Genomic DNA, 22,015 nt, shown 5'->3' on the forward strand with positions numbered 1-22,015 from the left:
ACGTGTGACAGGAGGACGTACAAAGGCGCTAAAGCGAGGGACGTGTGACAGGAGGACGTACAAAGGCGCTAAAGCGAGGGACGTGTGACAGGAGGACGTACAAAGGCGCTAAAGCGAGGGACGTGTGACAGGATGAAATTCAGAACTGTTTTCCATCTTTTACCTGCAGAACAAGGAGGATCAGGCGCAGGTGGTCTCCAACCTGAAGAGCATTTCCCTGTCATCCAGCAAGTTACTTCTGGCAGCGAAAGCTCTGTCTGCCGATCCTGCCGCCCCTAACCTGAAGAGCCAGCTCGCGGCTGCCGCCAGGTAAGTGTGTGAGTGGCCGGGTGCAACGTATAATACTGACCAGTACACTGTGTGCATGTTATATATTAATGCTCTGCCTCAGTGTGGGCGGAGTATAGCGGTATATAGTGTAGTGCCGCCTCAGTGTGGACGGTGTATAACGGTATATAGCGTAGTGCTGCCTTGATGTTGGCTGAGTGTCACGGATCCCCCTCCGTGCTGCCACTAATTCGTCACGTGTCCACTCTCAGCACATGACTTGAGGCTGCGCCTGCAAGGGTTAATCTATCTCCCCTCTCTGTCCAGCATTCAACCTCTGTCCTATGCTGTAATGGGAGCATAAATCACACACCGACCCAGGCCACAAACCCGCTCATACACGCTGCCACCACTCACCGAATACACGGGCGATGAGTCCCGGAAATATTACTAATACTGTCTACCACTCATACATACAGCATTCATACATACAGTCATACTCATACAGTTTAAGGCTATGGATTCTTTAGAACATGCAAGGTTCAACTGTTAAAGTTTTATGCTTTAATACAAAAAGGTTCACTGCTTACAGTAAAGAAACAGATACAAAAATATGGTAATAAAAAGAATACAGCTATGCAAAACAGTATAAAATAAACAGGAGAAAACATACAGAAATGGCTAACTTGTAGTCTGCTTCTGCTCCCTGAGGGTAGGATGAATATAGACTGGATCACATCAGCTTCCAAGGCTGCCCTCACATGTGAACAATTTTCAATGTATACAAGCCAAATTTATAGTCTCACCTTGGAGGTCAGATTTCTAGACCAGCCCCTCAAGTTGATATTCTAATTGTTTGTTTTTTGATTGACCACGGCTGCGCCCCCAATGAATATATTATTTTCTCTGAGATTCTTTGTGTAAAGCTTCCCACAGATAGTGTCAGGCTGTAATTGACATCTCTCTTCAAAGAGCTAGGAGGTGTCAAATGTTACCTTTCTTCTTGGTTCCTAGCAAGAGCCCCTGGTGAGATTTGGAGACAGAAGTCTGTTGTCTCAGAAAAGTACATTTTAACACCTGGGTGAGACCTGCAGCTTTCAGGACAGATGTTCAATTATTACTAGTCACACAATAAACCTATACATAGTTCGCTGCACACATATAGATATATACTTATTTCACTACACTGAGTATAACAGTATGTAGTGTAGTGCCGCCTCAGTGAATGTGGAGTTTAATGGTATATAGCGTAGTGCCGCCTCGGTGTGAGGGGAATGTAACGGTATATAGCATAGTGCTGCCTCTGTGTGGGTGGAGTATAATGGTATATAGTGCAATGCCGCCGCAGTGTGGGTGGAATATATGGTGTATAGCGTAGTGCTACCACGGTGTGGGTGGAGTTTAATGGTAAATATTATAGTGCCGCCTCAGTATTGGTGGAGTATATATATAGTCCAGTGCCGCCTTTGTGCTAGGAGTATAATAGTATGTAGTAGTGTTTCTCAACTCCGGTCCTCAAGACCCCACAACAGGTCAGGTTTTCAGGATTTCCTTAGTATTGCACGGGTGATAATTTCATCACCTGCACAGGCATTAATTCCTTCGCCTATGCAATACTAAGGAAACCCTGAAAACATGACCTGTTGTGGGGTCTTTAGGACTGGAGTTGAGAAACACTGATATATAACATAGTGCCTCCTCAGTGTTGGTGGAGTATAATATTATTTATTATTATAGCTCCATTTATTCCATGACGCTTTACATGTGGATCTGTGTAGTGCCGCCTTGGTGTGGGTGGAGTATAACGGTATATAGTGTAGTGCCGCCTTGGTGTGGGTGGAGTATAACGGTATATAGTGTAGTGCCGCCTTGGTGTGGGTGGAGTATAACGGTATATAGTGTAGTGCCGCCTTGATGTTGGCTGAGTATAACAGTATGTAGCATAGTGCTGCCTCGGTGAGGTTGGAGTTTAATGGTATATAACGTAGTTCCGCCCCGGTGTGACAGGAATATAACAATATATTGTATATTATAGTATATAGTGCAGTGCTGCCTTGGTGTGAGCAGAGTATAACTGTATATAGCGTAGTGCCACCTTGGTGTTGGCTGAATTTAACTGTATATAGTGTAGTGCCGCCTCGGTGTGGGTGGAGTATAATGGTATATAGTGCAGTGCCGCCTCGGTGTGGGTGGAGTATAACAGTGTATATAGCGTAGTGCCACCTTGGTGTGGGCGGAGTTTTATAGTATATAGTGCAGTGCTGCCTTGGTGTGAGCAGAGTATAACTGTATATAGCGTAGTGCCACCTTGGTGTTGGCTGAATTTAACTGTATATAGTGTAGTGCCGCCTAGGTGTGGGTGGAGTATAATGGTATATAGTGCAGTGCCGCCTCGGTGTGGGTGGAGTATAACAGTGTATATAGCGTAGTGCCACCTTGGTGTGGGCGGAGTTTTATAGTATATAGTGCAGTGCTGCCTTGGTGTGAGCAGAGTATAACTGTATATAGCGCAGTGCTGCCTTGGTGTTGGCTGAATTTAACTGTATATAGTGTAGTGCCGCCTCGGTGTGGGTGGAGTATAATGGTATATAGTGCAGTGCCGCCTCGGTGTGGGTGGAGTATAACAGTGTATATAGCGTAGTGCCACCTTGGTGTGGGCGGAGTTTTATAGTATATAGTGCAGTGCTGCCTTGGTGTGAGCAGAGTATAACTGTATATAGCGCAGTGCTGCCTTGGTGTGGGTGGAGTATAATGGTATATAGCACAGTGCCACCTTTGTGTGATTGGATTATAATAGTGTAGTGCCGCCTTGTTGTTGGTTGAGTATAACAGTATGTAGCGTAGTGCCGCCTCGATGTGGGTGGAGTTTAATGGTATATATTATAGTGCCGCCTCAGTATTGCTGGAGTACGGTATATTTGTATATAGCGCAGTGCCACCCTTGTGTGAGTGGAGTATAATGGTACATAGCGTAGTGCTGCCTCTGAGAGGGTGGAATGGTATATAGTGTAGTGCCGCCATGGTGTGGGTGGAGTATAACGGTATATAGCAAGTGTAGTGAGGCCTCTGTGCGTGGAGTTTTACATTATATCGTGCCGTGCCGCCTTGGTGTGGGTGGAGTGTAACGATATATGGCGCAGTGCTTACACGGTGTGGGTGGAGTATAACAGTATGTAGCGCTGTGCTGCCTCTGTGTGGGTGGAGTATAACCATATATAGCAGAGTGCCGCCCTGGTGTGGGTGGAGCATAGTTCCGCCTCTGTAAGTAGAATATGATAGTATGTAGTGCAGTGCCGCCCTTTGTGGGTGGAGTATCATAGTATCTAGCATAGTGCCGCAACAGTTTGGGTGGAGTATAGCAGTATATAGCACAGTGCTGCCATGGTGTGGGTGGAGTATACCGTTATACAGTATAGTGCCACCTCTGTGTGAGCTGAGTGTAACCATCTAGTGTAATGTGGCCTTTGTGTAAGGGGAATATAATGGTATGTAGCATAGTGCTGCCTCTATGTGTGTGGAGTATTACAATATATCGTGAAGTGCCGCCTCGGTGTAGGTGAAGTATAGGTGTATATAGCAAGTGTACTTAGGCCTCTGTGTGGGTAAAGTATTACAATTTATCGTGCAGTGCTTACACGGTGTGGGTGGAGTATAACAGTATATAGCGCTGTGCTGCCTCTGTGTGGGTGGAGTATAACCATATATAGCAGAGTGCCGCCCTGGTGTGGGTGGAGTATAACGATATATGGCACAGTGCTTACATGGTGTGGGTGGAGTATAACCATATATAGCAGAGTGCCGCCCTGATGTGGGTGGAGCATAGTTCCGCTTCTGTGTAAGCAGATTATGATAGTATGTAGTGCTGTGGCGCCACAGTGTGGGTGGAGTATAATGGTATCTAGCATAGTGCCGCCTTGGTGTGGGTGGGGATTAATGGTATATAACGTAGTTCCACCCCGGTGTGACAGGAATATAACTGTATATAGCATAGTGCTGCCTCTGTGTGGGTGGAGTATAACAGTATATAGTGCAATGCCACTGCAGTGTGGGTGGAGTATAATGGTATATAGTGTAGTGCCGCCTCGGTGTGGGTGTAGTATTACTGTGTATATAGTGTAGTGCCGCCTTGGTGTTAGCGGAGTATAACAGTATGTAACGTAGTGCCACCTCAATGTGGGTGGAGGTTAATGGTATATATTATAGTGTCGCCTCAGTGTTGGTGGAGAATATTTAATAATAATGGTACATAGCGTAGTGCTGCCTCTGAGAGGGTGGAGTGGAATGGTATATAGTGTAGTGCCGCCATGGTGTGGGTGGAGTATAACGGTATATAGCAAGTGTAGTGAGGCCTCTGTGTGGGTGGAGTATAACCATATATGGCGCAGTGCTTACATGGTGTGGGTGGAGTATAACAGTATATAGTGCTGTGCTGTCTCTGTGTGGGTGGAGTATAACTGTATATAGCATTGTGCCGCCTCTGTGTGGGTGGAGATTAATGGTATATGTCACGGATCCCTACTCCGTGGTGTAACTTATTCGTCACGTGCCCACTCTCACACGTGACTTGGGGTTGTGCCTACAAGGGTTAATCTCCCCATTCGCAGTCCAGCATTCAGCCTCTGTCCTATGCTGTAATGGGAGCATAAATCACACACTGACCCAGGCCACACACTCGCTCATACACGCTGCCATCACTCATCGAATACACAGGCGATGAGTCACGGAAATAATAATAGTAATAAAAATATCTCTATTACTCATAAGGCTCACACACCTTAGGCTATGGATTCTTTTAGAACTTTCAAGGTTCAACTTGTTAAAATACTTTAATAACAAAAGGTTCAATGCTTACAATAAGAAAAAGGTATAAAAATATAATAAAAAGACATACAACTTATGCAAAACAGTATCAAAATAAACAGGAGAAACTTACAGAAATTATCTAACTGGTAGTTGCTTTTTGCTCCCTGAGGGTAGGAAGAATGTAGATTGGATCACACCAGCTTCTCAGGCTGCCCTCATGATGTGAACACAATTCTCTGTCTGCAGCCTAAATTTATAACTTTGGTCTGGAGGTCAGGTTTCTAGACCGGCCCCTCAGGTCAATATCATAACTGCTGCCTGTTTGATTGGGCCACAGCCGCACCCCCAATGAATATATTATTTTCTCTTGTGAAAAAGGTTCTCAGGAATAGATTCCCTCAGGCCGCAATTAGCATCTCCCCTCCAAGACTTAGGAGGTGCCAAATGTTACTTTTCTTCTTGGCCCTAGCTAGACCTCCTGGTGAGATATGGAGACACAGTTTCTACTAGTCCCAAGGAAGTACCTATTAACACCTAGGTGCGACTTGCCTTCAGGACAGATGTTACATTATCACTAGTCACACATATAACCCTAGACATATGTCCCTACACACATATATATATATATATATATATATATATATATATATATATATATATATATATATATATATATACACACACATATTTCACCACAGTATATAACGTAGTTCCGCCTTGGTGTGGGTGGAGTATAACGATATATGGCACAGTGCTTACACGGTGTGGGTGAAGTATAACAGTATATAGCTCTGTGCTGCCTCTGTGTGGGTGGAGTATAACTATATATAGCAGAGTGCCGCCCTGGTGTGGGTGGAGCATAGTTCCGCTTCTGTGTAAGCAGAATATGATGGCATGTAGTGCAGTGGCGCCACAGTGTGGGTGCAGTATAACTGTATCTAGCACAGTGCTGCCTCTGTGTGGGTGGAGTATAACCATATATAGCAGAGTGCACACCCTAGTGTGGGTGGAGTATAACTGTATATAGCACAGAGCCGCTTCCGTGTTGGTGGAGTATAACTGTATATAGCACAGAGCCGCTTCCGTGTTGGTGGAGTATAACTGTATATAGCACAGAGCCGCCATGGTGTGGGTGGAGTATAACCGTATATAGCAGAGTGCCGCCCTGGTGTGGGTGGAGCATAGTTCCGCTTCTGTGTAAGCAGAATATGATAGCATGTAGTGCAGTGCCGCCATGGTGTGGGTGGAGTATAACCGTATATAGCACAGATCCGCCATGGTGTGGGAGGAGCGTAAAACCGTATATAGCAGAGTGCCGCCATGGTGTGGGTGGAGTATTTTATTATTATTATTATTATTATTATTTATTTATATAGCACCATTGATTCCATGGTGCTGTACATGAGAAGGGGTTACATACAAGTTACAAATATCACATACAGTAAACAAACTAACAATGACGGACTGATACAGAGGGGCGAGGACCCTGCGCTTGCGGGCTTACATTCTGCAGGATTATGGGGAAGGAGACAGTAGGTTGAGGGAGTATAACCGTATATAGCACAGATCCGCCATGGTGTGGCAGGAGTATAACCATATATAGCAGAGTGCCGCCCTGGAGTGGGTGGAGTATAACCGTATATAGCACAGATCCGCCATGGTGTGGGTGGAGTATAACAGTATATAGCAGAGTGCCGCCCTGGAGTGGGTGGAGTATAACCGTATATAGCACAGATCCGCCATGGTGTGGGTGGAGTATAACAGTATATAGCGCTGTGCTGCCTCTGTGTGGGTGGAGTATAACCGTATATAGCACAGATCCGCCATGGTGTAGGTGGAGTATAACCGTATATAGCACAGATCCGCCATGGTGTGGGTGGAGTATAGCCATATATAGCACAGATCCGCCATGGTGTAGGTGGAGTATAACCGTATATAGCACAGATCCGCCCTGGAGTGGGTGGAGTATAACCGTATATAGCAGAGTGCCGCCGTGGTGTGGGTGGAGTATAACCGTATATAGCACAGATCCGCCCTGGAGTGGGTGGAGTATAACTGTATATAGCACAGATCCGCCATGGTGTGGGTGGAGTATAACTGTATATAGCAGAGTGCCGCCCTGGTGTGGGTGGAGCATAGTTCCGCTTCTGTGTAAGCAGAATATGATGGCATGTAGTGCAGTGCCGCCATGGTGTGGGTGGAGTATAACTGTATATAGCACAGATCCGCCATGGTGTGGGTGCAGTATAACTGTATATAGCACAGTGCTGCCTCTGTGTGGGTGGATAACTGTCTAGCGTAGTGTGGCCTTTGTGTAAGTGGGATATAACCGTGTATAGCATAGTGCTGCCTCTGTGTGGATGGAGTATAACTGTACATACTGTAGTGTGCTTCTCCCTTCACCCTGTGTATATGACTCTGGTGTCTCCTCAGGGCAGTGACTGACAGCATCAATCAGCTGATCACCGTGTGCACGCAGCAGGCGCCGGGCCAGAAGGAGTGTGACAACGCCCTGCGGGAGCTGGAGGTAACTACTCACAGCTGTTATCTGCAGGGAAAACCCTACGTTATAATAGTATAGTGACGCACTCGAGGACAAAGATAACACTGTAAAGACTGCAGCCGACTCTGATGGTCCCTGTACAGACTACAGCTCCTGACCCCGCAGTCCCCAGTGGTAACGGCGTGAGCTGAGAGCGTCTGTGGCTAGGGCAGGACGATGGCAATCCGACCTATGCTGCATGAAAGGCCTTCGAGTGCTTCTCGTTCCTCCTAAAGACCTGGAGGGCAGAGCAGAGTGCAAATTACCTACAGAAGGGAAAGTGTGCTGAAATAGAAAACGTTCCAGAGGGCATAAAACAAACCACGGAATACAAAAAAGGATTTCGTATGTACCGTTAGAAAATAAACCGCCTACTTCTTAAGAAGACACAGCAGTATGACTTTACATCAAAAAGAGACTATTACCAGCAGGGGGAAAGTAAAGCCGCACCCGAAAGGTGATGGGGCCAAGAAATGAGTAAATGAAAACACCTTGTACCCTGAAAAGACTGCAGCAGAGATAACAGAAACTAAGCACCCGGAGAAATGGTGAATCTGCTGTTCTTGGCCGAAAAACCGACCACAAACACAGGTAGAACGCAGACTTCTGACATTACCCTCTTTCTACAAGAGGCCACTGAGATCCCCAACTTCTGACAGAACACCATCACTAGGCGATCCAAATGCAAATATTCCACTTCAACCCAAGAATTATCCTCCGGAACGAAACTCATACATTTAACGAGCTATTGCAGTCCATGTCTGACACGTCGGGAACCCAAAACTCCTTCCACCTCCTTCTCCTTGTCCTCTTCCAAGTCAACCGCAGTGATGTCCTGAGGACCAGGCATCCCCTCAACCTACGCAACCACGAGTAGGAGCTTCAGTGTCACAGGATTAAACATCTTAGTTATCTTATATGGACCAACAAATGTAGGAGCAATTTCGTTGACAGAACTTTAAGACAAAGATGTTTTGAGCATAGCCAAACAGAATCCTCCAGCTTAAACACTGTCCCACCTATGTCTGCAGCTTGCAGTTCTCTAGCTCTGATTGCAAGTTATCAAAAAACCTTTTTCAACTTCTCTCTAGACCTTAATCAAACAAAAAGAATATTTTTCCTCTTCTAGGACCACAGACTGTAAACCATAAAAATTACCAAAAACAATGAAAACCCCCACAACAAAAAAGGCGAGGTATCTGTAGCAGTAGAGGCGCGGTTATTGAGTGCGATCTCCTACCCATCCTCATAAATAGATGAAACCAAATATCTTAAATATTGTTCGAATTCTTGGCTCATTCTCTGTCTGAGAACAAAAGCTTAAGTCCTAAGCTTGAGCAAAATCAATGACAAACGCTAGCCATGAACCGAACCCCTCTATAGGAAATAATGTCTTTAGGGACACCATGGACAGTGGGGACAAGAAGTATCTGATGAGCTGCTGATTTTGCAGTTTTCCCACCCACAAACAATGGAGGGTCTGTAATTTTTATCGTAGGAACACTTCATCTGTGAAAGACAGAATCTAAAAATAAAAACCAGAAAATCACATTGTAGGATTTTTACTTAATTAATTTGCATTTTATTGCATGAAATAAGTATTTGATCACCGTCCAACCAGCAAGAATTCTGCCTCTCACAGACCTGTTAGTTTATCTATAGCAAGCCTCCTACTCTGCACTCATTACCTGGATTAATTGCACCTGTTTGACCTCGTTACCTGTATAAAAGACACCTGTCCACGCTCTCAATTACACTCCAACCTCTGCACCATGGCCAAGACCAAAGAGTTGAATAAGGACACCAGGGACTAAATTGTAGACCTGCACAAGGCTGTGATGGGCTACAAGACAAAAGGCAAGCAGCTTGGTGAGAAGGCAACAACTGTTGGAGCAATTATTAGAAAGTGGAAGAAACACAAGATGACTGACAATCTTCCTCGGTCTGGGGCTCCATGCAAGATCTCGCCTTGTTGGGTAAGGAGTATTCTGAGAAAGGTCAGGAATCAGCCAAGAACTACACAGGAGAGGACCTGGTAAATGCCCTGAAGAGAGCTGGGGTCACAGTCTCAAACATTACCGTTAGTAACACACTACGCCATCATGGATTAAAATCCTGCAGGGCACGCAAGGTCCCCCTGCTGACGCCAGAACAACCATCCGGATGATCCAGAGGAGGCGTGGGAAAAGGTCATGTGATCAGATGAGACCAAAATAGAACTTTTTGGTATCAACTCCACTCCCTGTGTTTGGTTGGAAGAAGGATGAGTACAACCCCAAGAACACTGTCCCAACTGTGAAGCATAGTGGGGGAATCTCATACTTCGGGTGTGTTGTTCTGCAAGACCGGATGTCTGCGGAGATCGGACGACTGCACCGTATTGAAGGGAGGATGGATGGGGTCATGTGTCTTGAGATTTTGGGCAACAGCCTCCTTCCATCAGTAAGAGCATTGAAGATGGGTCGTGGCTGGGTCTTCCAGCATGACAATGACCCAAAACACACAGCCAGGGCAACTAAGGAGTGTCACTGTAAGAAGCATTTCAAGGTCCTGTAGTAGCCTCCCAGTCTCCAGACCTGAACCCAATAGAAATCTTTGGAGGCAGCTAAAACTCCATGGTGCCCAGCGACAGCCCCGAAACCTGAAAGATCTGGAGCAGATCTGTATGGAGGAGGGGGCCAATATCCCTGCTGCAGTATGTGCAAACCTGGTCAAGATCTACAGGAAACATCTGACCTCGGTAATTACAAAGGTTTCTGCACCAAATATTAAGTTCTGTTTTTCTAATGTATCAAATACTTATTTCACGCAATAAAATGCAAATTAATTATGCAAAAAAAAATCCTACAATTTGATTTTCTGGACTTTTTTAAAGATTCTGTCTCTCACCGGTAATGTGTAGCTACGATAAAAATTACAGACGAGAGAGATAAAGACAGTAGGTAAACTCTTAGCCATAGGCAATTTTATTAGAGGAACCATCTTGCAGAAACGGTCCACCAACACCCATGTTATAGTATTGCCGCCAGTATTGGGCAAATCCGTGAGGAAATCCATGGACAAATGAGTCCAAGCTTCAGCCAACCTTGTTAGGCAAAAGAAACCCTGCCGGTGCCTGGCGAGAGGCTTTAGACCTGGCAAAATCTCTGCACTTACAAACATACAGATACACATCCTTTCAAGCCAACAAAAGGACCTGAAACCGCTCTCCAGGCTGCAGGGACCAGGCTGTCCGGCCAACAGAGTCATGCACTTCATCACCTTAGAGAACACATATAAGGTTTTATGCCCCTTGCTTTGACTCTTCCGGATGAGGCAGGATGGAGACGAAAAAACAACATATATGGGAAAACTTACTTCGGTCCACGTTGAAACAATCCGGTAAATTCACCTTGGGCTCCAAAGACTTTTGGGTGGAGTAGAACCTGCGTATCGGAGGATAATACATGCGGTTGTTACCGCTTGATGTCTGCCACCTGCAAAGACCAGGACCACAATTGTGTGATCAGGGTGTCTACAGCGTCCATGATGGCTTCTCCACACACAAAAAATGTTGTGGGCTGGTGATGATGATATGATAGTGTAGTAACTCACTCGCAGACCAAGGTGACGCCCTAAAGACTGTAACTGTTCCTGTACAGATTAGAGATCCTGACCCCACAGTCCCTAGTGGTTCCTGCTTGAGCTGAGATAGCCGTAACCACAGACTAGACAATGGCAACTCAGACGTATGCTGCTTGAAAGGTCGTTGAGCGCTTCACGTTCCTCCTAAAGTACCGGAAGACAAAGCAGAGTGCAAATTACCTACAGAAGGGAAAGTGTGCTGAAAGAGAAAAGGTTCCAGAGGGCATAAAACAAGCCACGGAATACAAAATAAAGGATTTAGTATGTACTGTTATAAAATACATCACCTACTTCCTAAAAAGAAACAAGATAGGTGTAGAATAAAGAACATAAACTGCAAGGAGATAAACCCTAGCTGAACTTTCACTGACAGGAGGCTTAAACTACAGTAGTATGGCTGGATGTCAAAAAGAGACTTATCACCCGGAAAAAATACCAGCAGAGGGAAAGTATATAAAGCCGCACCTGAAAGGTGATAGGGCAGAGAAATGAGTAAATGAAAACACCTGGTACCCTGAAAAACATGCTGCAGGGGAAACAGAAACCAAGCACCCGCAGAAAAGGTGAATCTGCTGTGCTTGGCGGACAGGGAAGCCGACCACAAAGCACAGGCTCAGGGGTTAGAACCTAGGCACATGACAACCTTCATCATGTTGTTTGCAGGGAGAACCCCAATAACTAACCTCACTTTCTGTTACAGACGGTACGAGAGCTGCTGCAGAACCCTACCGAGCCTGTGAACGACCAGTCCTACTTCCACTGCCTGGACAGTGTCATGGAAAACTCTAAGGTAATTTATAATGAAGGTCCACAAACACCGCCATTTCTCCCTGGGGGTCCACGCTCCACAGCCATTGCTCCCAGGAGGTTCATGTACACAGCCATCTCTCCCAGGGGGTCCACGTACACAGGCATCTCTCCCCGGAGGTCCACATATACAGCCAACTCTCAATGGGGTTCCACGCTCCACAGCCATTGCTCCCAAAGGGTCCTCTTACACAGCCATCGCTCCTCAGGCGTTAATATACACAGCCATATCCCTCTGGGAGTTCACGCACCACAGCCGTAGCACCCCCTGGACATCACGTATTACAGCCATAGTCCCCCTGGAGTTCCCGTACAACAGCTATAGCCCTCGTGGAGTTACCGTATCACAGCCATAGCAGCCCCTGGAGTTCACGTATATGTCACGGATCCCTCCGTGCTGTCACTAATTCGTCAGGTATCCGCTCTCAGCACGTGACTTGGGGTGTGCCTGCAAGGGTTAATCTATCTCCCCACTCTCAGTCCAGCATTCAACCTCTGTCCTATGCTGTGATGGGAGCATAAATCACACACCGACCCAGGCCACACACCCGATCATACACGCTGCCACGACTCACCGAATACACGGGCGATGAGTCCTTCATTTATTACTAATACTGTCTACCACTCATAAGGCTCACACACCTTAGGCTATGGATTCTTTTAGAACATTCAAGGTTTAACTTGTTAAAGTTTTATGCTTTAATACAAAAAGCACAGTGCTTACAGTAAGGAAAAAGATGTAAAAATATGGTAATAAAAAGACATACAGGTATGCAAAACAGTATAAAATAAACAGGAGAAAACTTACAGAAAATAGCTAACTTTGTAGCCTGCTTTCTTCTCCCTGGTAGGGGGGGGGGTGAATATGGACTGGAACACATCAGCTTCCCAGACTGCCCTCACATGTGAACAATTTTGAATGTATACATGCCTAATTTATAGATTCACCCTGGAGGTCAGATTTCTAGACCAGCCCCTCAAGTTGATATTCTAATTGCTTGTTTTTGATTGGACCACGGCCGCGCCCCCAATGAATATATTATTTTCTCTGAGATTCTTTGTGTAAAGCTTCCCACAGATAGTGTCAGGCTGTAATTGACATCTCTCTTCCAAAGAGCCGTAGGTGTGAAGCAGTTCCTCTCTTTCCTGGTCCTAGCTAGGCCCCCTGGCGAGATTGGAGACAAAAGTCTGCTGTCTCATGATAATACATATTAACACCTGGGTGAGACCTGCAGCCTTCAGGACAGATGTTCAATTATTACTAGTCACACAATAAACCTATACATAGTTCACTGCACACATATAGATCTATACATATTTCACTACAGCCCCTTGGAGTTCCCATATCACAGCCATAGCACCCCCGGGAGTTCACGTATCACAGCCATAGCGCCCCCAGGAGATCACGTATCACAGCTGTGGCACCCCCGGGAGGTCACTTATCACAGCCATAGCACCCCCAGGAGATCACGTATCACAGCCGTGGCACCCCCAGGAGGTCACTTATCACAGCCATAGCACCCCCAGGAGATCACGTATCACAGCCGTGGCACCCCCGGGAGATCACGTATCACAGCCGTGGCACCCCCGGGAGGTCACTTATCACAGCCATAGCACCCCCGGGAGGTCACTTATCACAGCCATAGCACCCCCGGGAGGTCACTTATCACAGCCGTGGCACCCCCGGGAGGTCACTTATCACAGCCATAGCACCCCCGGGAGTTCCCGTATCACAGCCATAGCACCCCCGGGAGGTCACTTATCACAGCCATAGCACCCCCGGGAGGTCACTTATCACAGCCGTGGCACCCCCAGGAGGTCACTTATCACAGCCGTGGCACCCCCGGGAGTTCCCGTATCACAGCCATAGCAGCCCCAGGAGATCACGTACCACAGCCGTAGCACCCCCAGTGGTTCCCGTATCACAGCCATAACACCCCCGGGAGTTCACGTATCACAGCCATAGCACTCCCAGTGGTTCCTGTATCACAGCCATAACACCCCCGGGAGTTCCCGTATCACAGCCATAGCACCCCCAGGAGATCACGTACCACAGCCATAGCGCCCCCAGTGGTTCCCGTATCACAGCCATAACACCCCCGGGAGATCCCGTATCACAGCCATAGCACCCCCAGAGGTTCCTGTATCACAGCCCCCCGGGAGTTCCCGTATCACAGCCATAGCACCCCCGGGAGGTCACGTACCACAGCCATAGCACCCCCCGGGAGTTCCCGTATCACAGCCGTAGCACCCCCAGTGGTTCCCGTATCACAGCCATAGCACCCCCAGTGGTTCCCGTATCACAGCCATAGCACCTCCAGTGGTTCCCGTATCACAGCCATAGCACCCCCGGGAGTTCCCGTATCACAGCCATAGCACCCCCAGTGGTTCCCGTATCACAGCCATAGCACCCCCAGGGGTCCAGCTATCACAGCCGTGGCACCCCCGGGAGTTCACTTATCACAGCCATAGCACCCCCAGAAGTTCCCGTATCACAGCCATAGCACCCCCGGGAGTTCCCGTATCACAGCCATAGCACCCCCGGGAGTTCCCGTATCACAGCCATAGCACCCCCAGTGGTTCCCGTATCACAGCCATAGCACCCCCGGGAGTTCACTTATCACAGCCATAGCAACCCCCAGTGGTTCCTGTACCACAGCCATAGCACCCCCAGGAGATCACGTAACACAGCCATAGCACCCCCGGGAGTTCCCGTATCACAGCCATAACACCCCCGGGAGGTCACTTATCACAGCCATAGCACCCCCGGGAGGTCACTTATCACAGCCGTGGCACCCCCGGGAGTTCCCGTATCACAGCCATAGCAGCCCCAGGAGATCACGTACCACAGCCGTAGCACCCCCAGTGGTTCCCGTATCACAGCCATAACACCCCCGGGAGTTCACGTATCACAGCCATAGCACCCCAGTGGTTCCTGTATCACAGCCATAACACCCCCGGGAGTTCCCGTATCACAGCCATAACACCCCCAGGAGATCACGTACCACAGCCATAGCGCCCCCAGTGGTTCCCGTATCACAGCCATAACACCCCCGGGAGATCCCGTATCACAGCCATAGCACCCCCGGGAGGTCACGTACCACAGCCATAGCACCCCCCGGGAGTTCCCGTATCACAGCCATAGCACCCCCAGAGGTTCCTGTATCACAGCCCCCCGGGAGTTCCCGTATCACAGCCATAGCACCCCCGGGAGGTCACGTACCACAGCCATAGCACCCCCCGGGAGTTCCCGTATCACAGCCGTAGCACCCCCCGGGAGTTCCCGTATCACAGCCGTAGCACCCCCAGTGGTTCCCGTATCACAGCCATAGCACCCCCAGAGGTTCCTGTATCACAGCCCCCCGGGAGTTCCCGTATCACAGCCATAGCACCCCCGGGAGGTCACATACCACAGCCATAGCACCCCCCGGGAGTTCCCGTATCACAGCCGTAGCACCCCCGGGAGTTCCCGTATCACAGCCGTAGCACCCCCAGTGGTTCCCGTATCACAGCCATAGCACCTCCAGTGGTTCCCGTATCACAGCCATAGCACCCCCGGGAGTTCCCGTATCACAGCCATAGCACCTCCAGTGGTTCCCGTATCACAGCCATAGCACCCCCGGGAGTTCCCGTATCACAGCCATAGCACCCCCAGGGGTCCAGCTATCACAGCCGTGGCACCCCCGGGAGTTCACTTATCACAGCCATAGCACCCCCAGAAGTTCACGTATCACAGCCATAGCACCCCCAGTGGTTCCTGTACCACAGCCATAACACCCCCGGGAGTTCACGTATCACAGCCATAGCAACCCCCAGTGGTTCCTGTACCACAGCCATAGCACCCCCAGGAGATCACGTAACACAGCCATAACACCCCCGGGAGTTCCCGTATCACAGCCATAACACCCCCGGGAGTTCACGTATCACAGCCATTGCACCCCCAGTGGTTCCTGTATTACAGCCATAACACCCCCAGGAGATCCCGTATCACAGCCATAGCACCCCAGGGGTCCACGTACCACAGGCATTGTCACCGTGTGTACATTTGCGTCTGATAATTCCGTTTCCCTTCTCAGGTTCTGGGTGAATCGATGGCCGGAATCTCTCAGCACGCCAAAACCAGTAACCTACCTGAGTTTGGGGAATCTGTCGGCATCGCCTCAAAAGCCCTATGTGGTCTAACTGAAGCCGCGGCTCAGGTACGTGGTCAGAATGTGGTGTGACTGATGCTGCAGCTCTGACACATGGTCGGAATATGTGGCATGAGGTCGTGGCCCAAGTAATTGATTACATTGGTGTGACACAGGCCTTGGTTAGGTGCGTGGTTGGGATGTGTGGTGTGTCTGAGGCTGCCGCTCAGGTAGGTAGTCTGAATGTGTGGTGTCTCGGATGCCGCTGCTCAGGTGCCTGGTGGGTGCATTACTAGTCCATGCCTGTTCTCGCACTCAGGCCGCCTACCTTGTTGGGGTGTCGGATCCCAGCAGCCGTGCCGGTCAGCAAGGTTTGGTGGATCCCACTCAGTTTGCTCGGGCCAATCAAGCTATCCAGATGGCGTGCCAGAACCTGGGAGACCCAGCCTGCACGCAGTCACAGGTGGGTAGCTGGGGTGGTGAGGAACGCACCTGATGCCCCCATGGTGCTCTCATGTGTTATGTTCTTCTTCCATAGGTGCTGTCAGCTGCCACCATTGTGGCCAAACACACATCTGCCCTGTGCAATGCTTGCCGTCTGGCATCCACGCACACCTCCAATCCTGTGGCCAAGAGGCAGTTCGTGCAGTCAGCCAAAGAGGTGGCGAATAGCACTGCCAACCTAGTGAAGACCATCAAGGTGTGGTCACAGTCGATATATACCTTGCGTGGGCAGAGCCTGGTTGGCACAGAGCAGATCAGTATCACCTCTTTTGTTTCAGGCCTTGGACGGAGCATTTAATAATGAGAATCGGGTGAAATGCCGTGATGCCACTGTGCCCCTAATCCAGGCCGTGGAGAACCTAACTGCCTTCGCCTCTAATCCAGAGTTTGCCAGTGTGCCGGCACAGATCTCCCCAGAGGTGGGCACATGGAGCCATGGAGAGCAGCATCTTCCGCTCGCCCTGTTGTATTCATCTCACTCTTATTCTGTGTTTCAGGGTCTCCATGCAATGGAGCCGATCATCAGCTCAGCAAAGACCATGCTGGAAAGCTCCTCCGGCCTCATCCAGACGGCACGCTCGCTGGCTGCCAATCCTAAGGACCCCCCGCAGTGGTCGGTACTGGCCGGACACTCCCGTACCGTGTCCGACTCCATCAAGAAGCTGATTACTAACATGAGGTGAGTGGTTGGGACTGGCGTGGCGGGAGATCTGCAGGGGAAGGAGGAGCAGCAGGTGACGAAGCGATGGGAGGATCCGCAGGAGAAGAATCTGCTGTGTGGTGGTGAGGGGATAAGCAGGGGAGCATCGGCAAGAGGACGTGGAGCTGCGGGAGAAGCAGAAAGAGGAGGAGTGGTAGGAGGATCAGCAGGAGAAGAATCTGCTGTGTGGCGGTGAGGGGATAGGCAGGGGGAGCATCGGCAGGAGGACGTGGAGCTGCGGGAGAAGCAGAAAGCGGAGGAGTGGTAGGAGGATCCGCAGGAGAAGAATCTGCTGTGTGGTGGTGAGGGGATAAGCAGGGGAGCATCGGCAGGAGGACGTGGAGCTGCGGGAGAAGCAGAAAGAGGAGGAGTGGTAGGAGGATCAGCAGGAGAAGAATCTGCTGTGTGGCGGTGAGGGGATAGGCAGGGGGAGCATCGGCAGGAGGACGTGGAGCTGCGGGAGAAGCAGAAAGCGGAGGAGTGGTAGGAGGATCCGCAGGAGAAGCAGCTGCTGTGTGGTGGTGAGGGGATAGGCAGGGGGAGCATCGGCAGGAGGGCGTGGAGCTGAGGGAGAAGCAGAAAGCGGAGGAGTGGTAGGAGGATCCGCAGGAGAAGCAGCTGCTGTGTGGCGGTGAGGGGATAGGCAGGGGGAGCATCGGCAGGAGGACGTGGAGCTGCGGGAGAAGCAGAAAGCGGAGGAGTGGTAGGAGGATCCGCAGGAGAAGCAGCTGCTGTGTGGTGGTGAGGGGATAGGCAGGGGGAGCATTGGCAGGAGGGCGTGGAGCCGAGGGAGAAGCAGAAAGCGGAGGAGTGGTAGGAGGATCCGCAGGAGAAGCAGCTGCTGTGTGACGGTGAGGGGATAGGCAGGGGGAGCATCGGCAGGAGGACGTGGAGCTGTGGGAGAAGCAGAAAGCGGAGGAGTGGTAGAAGGATCTGCAGGAGAAGCAGCTGCTGTGTGGTGGTGAGGGGATAGGCAGGGGGAGCATCGGCAGGAGGGTGTGGAGCTGTGGGAGAAGCAGAAAGCGGAGGAGTGGTAGGAGGATCCGCAGGAGAAGCAGCTGCTGTGTGGCGGTGAGGGGATAGGCAGTGGGAGCATCGGCAGGAGGGTGTGGAGCTGTCGGAGAAGCAGAAAGCGGAGGAGTGGTAGGAGGATCCGCAGGAGAAGCAGCTGCTGTGTGGCGGTGAGGGGATAGGCAAGGGGAGCATCGGCAGGAGGGTGTGGAGCTGTCGGAGAAGCAGAAAGCGGAGGAGTGGTAGGAGGATCCGCAGGAGAAGGAGCTACAGTGTGGTGGTGAGGGGATAGGCAGAGGGAGCATCGGCAGGAGGGTGTGGAGCTGAGGGAGAAGCAGAAAGCAGAGGAGTGGTAGAAGGATCCGCAGGAGAAGGAGCTACAGTGTGGTGGTGAGGGGATAGGCAGAGGGAGCATCGGCAGGAGGGTGTGGAGCTGTCGGAGAAGCAGAAAGCGGAGGAGTGGTAGGAGGATCCGCAGGAGAAGCAGCTGCTGTGTGGCGGTGAGGGGATAGGCAGGGGGAGCATCGGCAGGAGGGTGTGGAGCTGTCGGAGAAGCAGAAAGCGGAGGAGTGGTAGGAGGATCCGCAGGAGAAGCAGCTGCTGTGTGGCGGTGAGGGGATAGGCAGGGGGAGCATCGGCAGGAGGGTGTGGAGCTGTCGGAGAAGCAGAAAGCGGAGGAGTGGTAGGAGGATCCGCAGGAGAAGCAGCTGCTGTGTGGCGGTGAGGGGATAGGCAAGGGGAGCATCGGCAGGAGGGTGTGGAGCTGTCGGAGAAGCAGAAAGCGGAGGAGTGGTAGGAGGATCCGCAGGAGAAGAATCTGCTGTGTGACGGTGAGGGGATAGGCAGGGGGAGCATCGGCAGGAGGGTGTGGAGCTGTCGGAGAAGCAGAAAGCGGAGGAGTGGTAGGAGGATCCACAGGAGAAGCAGCTGCTGTGTGACGGTGAGGGGATAGGCAGGGGAGCATCGGCAGGAGGGCATGGAGCTGTGGGAGAAGCAGAAAGCAGAGGAGTGGTAGAAGGATCCGCAGGAGAAGGAGCTGCTGTGTGGCGGTGAGGGGATAGGCAGAGGGAGCATCGGCAGGAGGGTGTGGAGCTGTGGGAGAAGCAGAAAGCGGAGGAGTGGTAGGAGGATCCGCAGGAGAAGCAGCTGCTGTGTGGTGCTGAGGGGATAGGCAGGGGAGCATCGTCAGGAGGGTGTGGAGCTGCGGGAGAAGCAGAAAGCGGAGGAGTGGTAGGAGGATCCGCAGGAGAAGCAGCTGCTGTGTGGTGGTGAGGGGATAGGCAGGGGGAGCATCGGCAGGAGGGCGTGGATCTGCGGGAGAAGCAGAAAGCGGAGGAGTGGTAGGAGGATCCGCAGGAGAAGAATCTGCTGTGTGACGGTGAGGGGATAGGCAGGGGGAGCATCGGCAGGAGGGCGTGGATCTGCGGGAGAAGCAGAAAGCGGAGGAGTGGTAGGAGGATCCGCAGGAGAAGCAGCTGCTGTGTGACGGTGAGGGGATAGGCAGGGGGAGCATCGGCAGGAGGGCGTGGATCTGCGGGAGAAGCAGAAAGCGGAGGAGTGGTAGGAGGATCCGCAGGAGAAGCAGCTGCTGTGTGGTGGTGAGGGGATAGGCAGGGGGAGCATCGACAGGAGGGCGTGGAGCTGTGGGAGAAGCAGAAAGTGGAGGAGTGGTAGGAGGAGAAGCAGCAAGGTGGCGGAGAGGCAGGAGGATCTGCAGGGTGAGGAGGAGCGATGGGAGTAGTAGCAGTAGGATAGGCAGGGTAAGGATATGTAGATGGTGGAGCTGTAGGGAGAGGTGTGGTGGGAGAAAGAAGCAGGAGAATCTGCAGGAGGTGTATCAAATAGAATCAGGGGGAGGAGAGACAGGGGCCATAGCAGTGGGAGGATCTGCAGGAGGAGGAGCAGCAGGGGGGGGATGGGAGAGTAGCAGGGGCAGAATGGCTTGAGGATCTACAGGGGGATGATCGGCAGGGGGTAGAGCTGTGGGAGGAGTAGTTAGGGCAGAACGGTGGGAGCATCTGCAGGGTGATGGAGGAGGAGCAGGGGCAGAGTGGCGGGAGTATTTGCTGGGGGATCTGCGGAAGGAGGAGCAGCAAGGGGAGGATAGGTGAGGGAGGATCTGCAGGGGGAGGATTGGTGGGGGAGGAGCAGCAGGGGCAGCGTGGCAGGAAAATCTGCAGGGAGAGGAGTGGCTGGGGGCAAGCTGTGGAAGGAGAAGCAGCAGGGGGGAGAATAGGCGAGGGAAGAGCAGCAGGTGGCACAGTGGTGAGAGGATCAGCAGGGGAAAGGATAGGTAGGGGAGGAGCGGCAGGGTGCAGAGCTGTGGGAGGATCAGTAGGGGTGAGTATAGATGGGGAAGGAGCAGCATGATGCAGAGCATTGAGAGGATCTGAAAGGGGCAGAGTTGTTGGAGGAACTTCAGGAGGAGCAGCAGCAGGAAGCAGAGTGGCGGGAGGAGCATGGGGCAGGGCAGAGGGAGGAGCAGCAGCCGGTGGGCAGAGTGGCGGGAGGAGCAGGGGCAAGGCAGAGGGAGGAGCATGGGGCAGAGGGAGGAGTAGCAGCAGGGGGTAGAGTGGCGGGAGGAGCATGGGGCAGGGCAGAGTGGCGGGAGGAGCAGCAGCAGGGGGCAGAGTGGCGGGAGGAGCAGGGGGCAGAGTGGCGGGAGGAGCAGGGGGCAGAGTGGTGGGAGGAGCAGCAGGGGGCAGCGTGGCAGGAAGCACAGCATGCTCAGATCTTATCTGGTGGCTTGGGGCCTCTGGACTCCTGCACATGTCTGTCCTTCCACAGGGACAAGGCCCCGGGTCAGAGGGAATGTGATCAGGCCATCGAGCTCCTGAACCAAACTGTGCGAGAGCTGGACCAGGCATCCCTAGAAGCCATCAGTCAGCAGCTGACCCCACGGGAGGGCATATCCCAGGAGGTGAGTGTGGGCTCTGTCTGCAGGCTGTGAGGATGCTTTATACTGCTGCTGCTCTCACTTCTTCCTTCCTTCCAGGCTCTGCACACTCAGATGCAGACGTCGGTGCAGGAGATCAGTAACCTGATAGAACCTCTTGCCACGGCAGCAAGAGCGGACTCCTCCCAGCTCGGGCACAAGGTAGGCATGTGCCATGTATGCAGTGAGGTGTGTGACGTGTGCCTGTCACTGACCACCCGTCTGCTGCCCTCGCCCGCAGGTGTCTCAGATTGCGCAGTACTTTGAGCCGCTGACCCTCGCTGCTATTGGAGCCGCATCAAAGACAATCAACCACCAGCAGCAGATGAACCTCCTGGACCAGACCAAGACGCTGGCTGAGTCCGCACTGCAGATGTTATACACCGCCAAGGAGGCCGGCGGCAACCCCAAGGTCAGAGCAGCGCCTGCACTCGCGATGTCCGCACAGCAGCTCGGGAGCTTGTCCCACCCTGTGTTTCATTGCAGGTAGCAGCACACACGCAGGAGGCTCTTGATGAAGCTGCTCAGATGATGCATGAAGCCGTGGACGACCTAACTGGGACCCTGAATGAAGCCGCAAGTGCTGCCGGGGCCGTAGGGGGCATGGTGGACTCTATCACTCAGGCCATCAATAAGGTGAGCGTAACTGACCAACTCCTCCAGCATCCCTGACTGGGGACCCGCCCTGACAT

General features: G+C 51.4%; 1 protein-coding gene across 3 annotated transcripts in view; it reads left to right on the top strand.

The window, feature by feature from the left end:
- The window catches only part of TLN1 (talin 1), a 111,927-nt gene that overhangs the window by 78,033 nt on the left and 11,879 nt on the right, over window positions 1–22,015 (top strand). For all 3 annotated transcript variants that reach the window (XM_069745550.1, XM_069745561.1, XM_069745556.1), the window contains 12 exons: window positions 170–309; window positions 7,504–7,597; window positions 11,937–12,026; window positions 16,120–16,242; window positions 16,493–16,636; window positions 16,712–16,873; window positions 16,956–17,096; window positions 17,175–17,356; window positions 21,176–21,308; window positions 21,384–21,485; window positions 21,565–21,735; window positions 21,810–21,959. In XM_069745550.1, the coding sequence (XP_069601651.1) occupies window positions 170–309; window positions 7,504–7,597; window positions 11,937–12,026; window positions 16,120–16,242; window positions 16,493–16,636; window positions 16,712–16,873; window positions 16,956–17,096; window positions 17,175–17,356; window positions 21,176–21,308; window positions 21,384–21,485; window positions 21,565–21,735; window positions 21,810–21,959 (1,632 nt within the window). The remainder of the gene's footprint in view (window positions 1–169; window positions 310–7,503; window positions 7,598–11,936; window positions 12,027–16,119; window positions 16,243–16,492; window positions 16,637–16,711; window positions 16,874–16,955; window positions 17,097–17,174; window positions 17,357–21,175; window positions 21,309–21,383; window positions 21,486–21,564; window positions 21,736–21,809; window positions 21,960–22,015) is intronic.

Source organism: Ranitomeya imitator, chromosome 1 (genome assembly GCF_032444005.1).
Source record: "Ranitomeya imitator isolate aRanImi1 chromosome 1, aRanImi1.pri, whole genome shotgun sequence".
NCBI lineage: Eukaryota > Metazoa > Chordata > Amphibia > Anura > Dendrobatidae > Ranitomeya > Ranitomeya imitator.